The 8,277-nt window shown below is 54.9% G+C and overlaps 1 protein-coding gene across 2 annotated transcripts; it reads right to left on the reverse strand.

Annotated features, from left to right (window-relative positions):
- Window positions 1-432: 432 nt before the first annotated feature.
- GJB1 (gap junction protein beta 1) lies at window positions 433-7,634 on the reverse strand. Of its 2 annotated transcripts, none has more exons than XM_027608269.2 (2): window positions 7,554-7,634; window positions 433-2,004 (listed from the first exon to the last, which is right to left on the reverse strand). In XM_027608269.2, the coding sequence occupies exon 2, from the start codon at window positions 1,986-1,988 to the stop codon at window positions 1,137-1,139; it is 852 nt and encodes a 283-aa protein (XP_027464070.1). In that variant the 5' UTR covers window positions 1,989-2,004; window positions 7,554-7,634; the 3' UTR covers window positions 433-1,136. The 2 variants fall into 2 exon arrangements, with proteins under 2 accessions (XP_027464070.1, XP_027464069.1); XM_027608268.2 differs by lacking the exon at window positions 7,554-7,634 and adding an exon at window positions 2,363-2,709.
- Between the last annotated feature and the right edge of the window lie 643 nt (window positions 7,635-8,277).

Genomic DNA, 8,277 nt, shown 5'->3' on the forward strand with positions numbered 1-8,277 from the left:
TCCAGATGGAGTTGTCATTGTAATGTTTTTCAAATCAGAGGAAGGGGCCCAAGGAAACTTCTTGAGGTAATGTAAATGTTTTATAATATATTGCGGCCGTGTTTACGAAACTGCACGCAATCACGAGAACTCCATAAACTATACTTAGAATGGATGAAAAAAAATAAAAGGAGAGGAAGGGGGTCAGGGCATCTGATCCCCATAAAGCTGTGATTAAAACATTGTTAAGGCCCCCCCAACCAAAAGCCAAAAGGCAAAACTAAACCAACACCGCCCCCCCAAAAAGAAAAAAAAATGAGGCAAGGATGGCTCAGGGTCTCACTATTTCTGTTGCCCATTGCTTTCTAGATCAACAAAAAACCAAGGCCAGCTCATTCAGGGGGAGGTCAGAGGTTGCAGGAGAAAGAACTTGACAAACACACAAGCCACCTCCTCGTTTACTGCAAAATCCTGTGTAATGTGTAACATTGCAGGCACAGAGAGGCCTTGGGAATGAGGCAAAGATGGCCCTGACCCACCCCCACTCCAGCTTACCCGCCTGCCCCTCCCCCCCATTCCTCCCCCCGCCCGGGACGTGTCCCTCCTTTTCCTTGTGGCCCGCAAAGCGCTGTCCCTCCTTTTCTTGCCTTGCCTACCCTCCCTTTTTCCCCCCACGTGTCCACAGCACCCTCCTTCCGTTCCACTTGCCCATGTCCCTCCCCACTGACATGACTCCAGATAGGGTCTGTGCCAACACGGGGTTAAGATTAGTTTCATAATTCGAGATGCTGTCAGAGCATCCTATCTCTTGTCCCCAGTGGCCCCAGGGAGAGGGAAGGGGAAAGGGGGTACAGACAAGAAGAGCTGCCCGCACGCCCCCCCCACAACCTTGAGCACTGGTGTGGGTGACCTCCGGCTCCCCACCCCCTTCGGGCCCCTCAGACAGAAGGCCCTGCGAGGGAGGGAAACCAGGGAGGGAAGGGAGATTCTGATGGAGCAGTCCCTAGCAGACAGAGGCCTGCACCCGGGCAAGGGAGAAGGAGGGGCAAGCTCCTGGGCAGGGTGGTGGGGGGTCCGGGTGTGTGTGTGTGTGTGTGTGTGTGTGTGTGTGTGTGTGTGTGTGTGTGGCGGGATGGGAGGTTGCCTGGTGTGTGGCATCAGCAGGCCGAGCAGCGGTCGCTCTTCTCAGCCAGCCCGGCCCCAGTGCCGGGGCTGCGGCGCAGTATGTCTTTCAGGGAGCCGTCCTGCTCGCTCAGCAGCTTGTTGATCTCATTCTGCTTGTATTCAGGTGAGAGGCGGTGGCCGAAGCCCGAGCCCTTGCGGGAGGGCGGATTGGAGCGGCGCTGGGCTCGGCGGGCACAGGCCCGGATGATGAGGTACACCACCTCGGCCACGTTGAGGATGATGCAGATGCCAGAGGCGGCCAGCATGAAGACCGTGAAGACGGTTTTCTCGGTGGGGCGGGACACGAAGCAGTCCACCGTGTTGGGGCAGGGGTAGGCCTCACACTTGACGAGCCGCACCATGGCATAGCCGGGGTAGAGCAGATAAAAGACGTACATGAAGGCAGCCTCGAACAGCAGCCGGAAGACCACGCTGATGACATAGGTCCACCACAGTGTCCCTGAGATGTGGACCTTGTGCCTCTTCACCTCCTCCAGGTGCAGGGGGTCCGCGTGACCCTCGAGGCGCAACATCTTCTTTTCTATGTGCTGCTGGTGAGCCACGTGCATGGCCACGAGGAGAGCCGGGGTGGACACCAAGATGAGCTGCAGAGACCACAGGCGCACGTGGGAAATGGGGAAGAAGTGGTCGTAGCAGACGCTGTTGCAGCCAGGCTGAAGGGTGTTGCAGATGAAGGAAGACTTCTCGTCACCCCACACGCTCTCCGCGGCCACCACCAGCACCATGATCCTGAAGATGAAGATGACCGAGAGCCATACGCGACCAATGGCCGTGGAATGCCGGTTCACGCCACTGAGCAAGGTGTACAAACCTGTCCAGTTCATCCTGCCTCATTCACACCTGCAAAACACGAGCCACAAAGCAGGCTGGCAGAAAGCTGGACACCGTAACACGGCCTGACACACCCCCCCCACCCCCGTCACCCCTTCCGAGAGCCAGTGACAGGAAGGGAAGAAGGATGGTCATCGCTTTCCTCATCACCCCATGTCCCTTGCCAGCCTCTCTTCCTCCTCTTCCTCCTCACTTGACTTGACCTCCCTGAGCCCTATCTCCCTTCGCTTTTGTCCAACGGTCTTTCCTCTCCAGAGCCCCTTTCTTTAGCAGGCCCATTTTGTTCTGCTATCAGCCATCATCTTTAACTCCCCATCCCCCAGCTCCTTAGCTCTGGACCTGGGGCGAGCCCAACAAAGCCCATTACCTTGGGGAGCGCCTATCCCTGAGGCCACCCAGACAGGTCCCCTATGGTCTCATGTCTGTGCAGGGGGAGTGGTCCCTGGGTCCGCGCCTGCGTTCCAATTCATCGCCGCCCGGTGCTGGGGAGTCATATGCTGCTTTATACCCAGTGTCTGCACAATGGGACCTTTGTGGGGCTCTGAACAACGCCCTTTAGAATTCAGATCAAACGCCCTGACTTCCGCCCACCCTACACACAGAGCACTTGTGTCCCAGCGCCGGACACCCAGCCTGCACCCACCTGTTCTGTGCCCGCCCGGTCCATCGCCGCACCCGCCCCACAGCCCCACCAGAAGAATGGCCATGGCGGGGGGTGGGGGGAGATGGGACAAAGACAGGTGCATGTAAAAGGGGACCCGAGGGGACCAGGAGGCTCCGGGCAGAGGCTGTCGCCCGTGACTCTCCTAGAAACTTAGGGTCAGCAGGATTTTTCCTAGGTTGAGAGCCCCTGCACGGTATGTACGGGTGAGCTCGCTCGTACGTCCCATTAGCTTTTTCCCCACACATTCTTTCTTCGGACCCACTCAGCAGGCCTCCAAGGACTTTATCCCAGTCTGTCCAGATGAGGAGGCCGCAGCTCAGATAAGTCAAGCAACTTACTCAAGGTCACACAGCTAAGAAGTGTTACGGTAGGATGAAACGCACAAGCATCTGAGGCCGAGGCTTAGGCTCTTTCCCCGGTAGGCCCTTCGTGCTTTTCGCAGCGAGTGTCGGCAAAAGCAAAAGCCAGCCATTAAGAACGACAACAAAAGCAAGGGTTAATGCACCCCAGGAGAGCACGAGGAACATGGCAGCTGCAGACCCCTGAGTACTTTCCAACTCTGGTGTCACGGAGCAAACCCTGACCACCCCTCCTTGAGCTTCAGGTGACAGGTGGGCATGCGGTGAGTGCAAACCAGAGTGAGAAGGCAAAAGTTAACAAGCAAACAGAAGGCTGGAAGATGGCACAGGGAAGAGTCATACGCCTTTGGGTTTGAATCTGGGTTCTTCGCCTAACACGACCGCGGGCTAGCTCCTGACCTCCTCTGAGCCTGCTCGCTCATCTATCAGTGGGTTGTTAATACCCAGGGTTACTGTGAGCTTCAGTGAAGCCACCTGCAAAGAGGTCTTGGCCCGGCTCCACTTTCATAGCTGGTGATCAAGGGAGGTAAGCCCCTTATCGGGAAGAGAAAACATGTTGCTTCAGGGGACTGGGTGGTCTGCCAAACCCAATGTCCCTCTTTTCGCTGCCCAATGCTGCCATTGACATATAGTGTCTGTGCAGAGATAGAACAGGCTGTTCCATCCTGCCCCCGACATCAAATGGACATTGTGACCTCCTGGGTTCCCGAGCCTGCCAGTGGCTCTAGGGTAGAAACTCCCCTCTGCGCTTTGCGCAGGGGAAGAAGGCCGCCCCCCCTACCTCCCATCACTTCTGCCAGTAAGTTGAAAGTAGATCATGCTGGAAGCAGGGACCTGGGTGTGAGGAGAGCACACAGGCCTGGACCCGTGGGGAATGTAGGGCATTTCCTGCCCCCCATGCAGGGGCAGTGGTGGTGGCAGAAGCCCTGAATCGAGGTCGGGGTGCTCTTCTCTCTTGTAGGGGGAGGGGAAGATATTAGCCATGGAAAAGCTGGGGAATGGGATGAAAAACCCCAGGGGACAAAGGGATGGTCCACGGGACACAGAGTACTTCTCTGAATAAGGTTTTCTTTTTTTCATTTAACGTAAAAAAAAAAAAAAAAGGCCCTAGGGAGTTCATGCTGGGGCCTAAACCAGCATGGGGAAGCAGGAGCATAGGTGCCCTTTCTCCTCAGCCCCGGGTTCTGAAGGCAGGGCTGCCGCAGGAGGCCCGATGGTTACACCGTAAAGAAATGCCTCATCTGGTGACACACGTTAGATTCACAAACAGGTGGTCAAGGAACATTATTAAGAGTAACCATTTACTGAGCACCTGTGAGGCCAGGCTTTGTATGTGCACGACCTCATGTAAACCTCAGAACAGCCCCATGAGGTAGGTGCTGCTTTTCATCCTCATGGCACACAAGAGGAAACTGAGGTAACACAAGGTGAAGGGACTTGTCCAAGGGTCACATGGGTCAGTGCAGTTAGTGTGTGATGGAAGTGGGATTGGAGTCGGGCCAAGCTGACTCCGGAGCCCATACTTTTGCCCAGAAGCTCTACCACCTTGGCTAGAATTATAATTTTTCTTTCTATGAGTGTTTTATTTATTTATTTATTTATTTATTTATTTATTTATTTATTTATTTATTGAGAGAGAGAGCGAGCGAGTGTGTGGGTCAGCAGGTGGGGAGAGGGGTAGACAGAGGGAGAGGGAGAGAGAGAGAATCTCAAGCACTTTCCACCCCCAGCACAGAGCCCAAGGCGGGGCTCGACTGAGCCACCCAGGTGCCTGTCTGTGAGTGTTTTTAGAAATAAGGAGATTCAGGGGCGCCTGGGTGGCTCAGTCGGTGAAGCGTCTGACTCTTGGTTTCGGCTCAGGTCATGATCTCAGGGTCCTGGGATCGAGCCCCGCATCGGGCTCCCTGCTCAGCGGGGAGGCTGCTTTTCCCTCTCCCTCTGCCACTCCCCCTGCTTGTGCTCTCTATCAAATAAATAAATAAAATCTTAAAAAAAAATAGGAACAAGGGGATTCAAAACTGGTCTGGCTTGTATTCTTCTCTAACCCCTTCTCCCATTTCCTACGGACTGGTAACTCTCCCTCTCCTTCCTTCCCAGGGCTTTCCGCTGCCTTCTGATCTGCTCTGATTTCCCCTGCTTTACCTTTCTCGGGCTGCTTCCTCAAACTCCAAAGCACACTTCAGCTGTTCTCTGTGCTCCTCACGGGTGCTCCTCAGTCAGCCTGGCCACTCCTGAATTTCTAGGCTCTTGCAGCTCTTCACCTCTCATTTTGCACCCTCTGGGACTTAGCCAGTAAAAGTTCCCTTTGGGGCCCCTAAGCACCCTCGTGTGGGCACTGGGATCTCGAATTTTGCTCTCCCCTTTAGATGGAGAGCTTATCCCTATGTCAACATCAGTACCTCAAGGGTTTCATTCTAAAAACATCCAGGGGAGGGACCTGATTTTGAAATCTAAACCGTTTTTGTGACTTTGGGTTAAAGTCCAAGTATTGATATGCTCTGTGTTGCTCCAGACCTGTTTCTGCTCTCGGGTTTAATTAGACAAGACTCCCCTGGCTCTGTCAGGCCCTGGCCCTGTCCTTAGATTCCGATTTGCCCAGACACCCAAGCACAGTTCAAGATTAGGAGGTCGCACTTAGTCCATGTAACAGTCCTGTAATATTATCCCCATTTTTCAGACAAGGAAGTTGAGGCTCAGAGAGGTTAAATAACTTGCCTCAATGGCAACTCTGCAAAATGGTAGAGTCAAGTTTCCCATTACTTTTCTTCTCACCTCAAAGCCTTTGTACCTCGTGCCGCCTTGTACATTGTCTTTTGCTCTGCATTCTCACCGAGATCTGGCCTCTCTTACTCTGTATTCTCACCGAGACCTGGCCCACAACTCAAAACTTTGACTCCTTCCCACGTGTGCTCGCGTGCGTGGGTACGTGCAAACACACACACACACGCAGATGTGCGCACATACCCGTTCATCAGGTCTCTCGCTCTCTGTTCCCACCTCTTCCCCGTCCCTCCTTCCAACTACAGGAAATCCTGGTGTTTTTTTGGTTCGGGAAGAGGGCCCTGGCTGGACAGGATGAGGTTCTGTTCAGCCTCTGACTCCACAGTTCCTCCCCCCACTTCACAAGCAGTCTCTGGCCAGGAAAGGACAAGGGGCTTTCTTTGGGATTTCTCCTGGAATTTCAGCCTGCCTTCGTCAGTTTGGCATGGCCAAGGCCAAACTTCTCTAGCCCTCTCCCTCTGCCCCCTGCTTCTCTTCCCTGCCTCTGTCCCGGGGCCCCAGGACACCTCAGGCACTTTGCTCGTCTCCTCTTGGCCCTGCCATATATACTGTGGCCAGCCTGGGGTCAGGGTCACTCTAGCTCATTCCAGATCTCTCCTTCCCTCACTCGGTCATGGTCTTTTCGTAGGAACTGTTAATGTCCGCTCCCTTACTCACTCTGTGGACTACACCCTCTTACTCCTCCGCCAACTATCTGACTTCCTGTTGCTCTTTCCTTGGGCTTATTATAACATAACAGCCACCATTTATGGAATGCCTATGGTGTTCCAGGAGCTGGATGTTCATTAACTCCCATCCTCACAACAAGCCTGTGAGCTGTGGCTTATTGTCTCCAGTTCACAGATGGGGCCATGGAGGCTCAAAGAAACTGAGGAACTTACCACACAGCTGGTCGGCAAGTGCTAGAGCTTAACTTAGGACTCTTGTTGACCCTTCGCCAAAGTGTGGGTCCCTTGCCCATTGCTCTGCTGCATCCTCATCTGCAGGTCTTTCCATTCGAAACCCTCTTGTCTAGAGCCTCCTCTCCCCACCTCGTTTTCTAAGTCCGTGCACTCAGCCGTGCCATCCCCAACAGCTGGAACAACTTCCAAACAGCTGGGGGGCCCCCCCTCCTTTAAATCTCCAGATCATCAGTTACTGGCCAGCTCAGCTTGAGTCTGCCTCCCTCCCTCAAGAAAACAGAAAGCCACGCTCCCAAATCCCAGCCCCGTTGGCTGTCCCTCTGCACCTGCTGAGTGCCCTGTGTTCATCCGTCTGCAACCCCAGGTTGGTTGCATGCCTGCTTTACCTTCTAATCAGGGAAGGAGCACAGCACCTGGCAGTGCCCAACGGTCCCACCAAACCCTCACCCTCTTAGGCAGGAAACGTCTTAAAGAGAAGAACTTGGCCACCCTGGGCCTGGAGGGGGTGGGGGTGAGGGCTCAAATCTTCCTGAGAATTCAGCCCTGTGAGGATGAAGAGAATCCATGGCTGGGGGGAGAAAAGGGGGGGGGGCGGAGAGGAGAAGCCACTCGGAGCCCAGAAAGAGGGTAAGAGTTGAAGCCTCCAGAGAGAGGCTAAGCAAGCCTGGCACCTGGCAGGAGGGGCCTCATTCTACCTAGAGGGAAGCACAGAAGGGACCTAAGTGGCTTAATGCTGAGGCCAGGAGAAGGCAAAGCCCAGGCCTCTCCCCAGCCCCCATTTCTGCCCCCCCACCCCGTGCCACACCAGCTCCCCCTCCCCAGCCCCCCTCCCCCAGTCCCCAGCTTCCTCACCTGGCGGCTGCTGCCCTTTCCCAGGGAATGTCTGCAGGCGTGTCTGTGCCAGGCCACTAGGTACTGTCAGCCCAGTCCAGGGGAGGGACAAAGAGCCCAGGGCCAGAGCCAGATATGGCCCACAGCCCAAGAGGAACCAGACAAACATTAACCAGCCCTGCCTCCTCCCACACACAATCATTAAGTAAGTTTGATCCCCTGAGCTCCCAATGGGTTTGGTGAGAGATCACATAGCCTGGAGTTGCTGCCCCGTCCCAGATGGAGAGGGGCATCACTGTCACCCATGTGCCCATGTTTAACCTGGACCTGGGTTTGTTAACAGCCCTCAGGCTTCCCCCATCCCCTGGCCATCGGTAGATCCAGTGTGTGGCCCTAGTTGCAGAGAGGGCTCCTGCCCTGGGGGCCATCCCTCCCATCCCTCCCATCCCTTCCAGGTCCGAGCCTCTAAAACGATAGGACTATGGGGAGAAAAAAAAAGACAAGGGCAGTGCCTACTGGCACCTTGACATCAAGGCGAGGGGGATGGGAGTGCTTCCCCCAGATGGCAGGACCACGGTGCTCTGTGGCCTATGCTTAGTGTCTGCGTCCCGAGTGGCTGGGGACTGACCAACGCATTTCCAATCCCATGCCAGAACCCATTGCCTTCTACCCTCCAGGCCAAGGCAGTTGAACCGCAAAGCATATGATGTGCAGCAACAGATCTTAGCAATCATTAAGGTAAACA

The sequence above is a fragment of the Zalophus californianus genome, chromosome X (genome assembly GCF_009762305.2).
Source record: "Zalophus californianus isolate mZalCal1 chromosome X, mZalCal1.pri.v2, whole genome shotgun sequence".
Lineage (NCBI taxonomy): Eukaryota > Metazoa > Chordata > Mammalia > Carnivora > Otariidae > Zalophus > Zalophus californianus.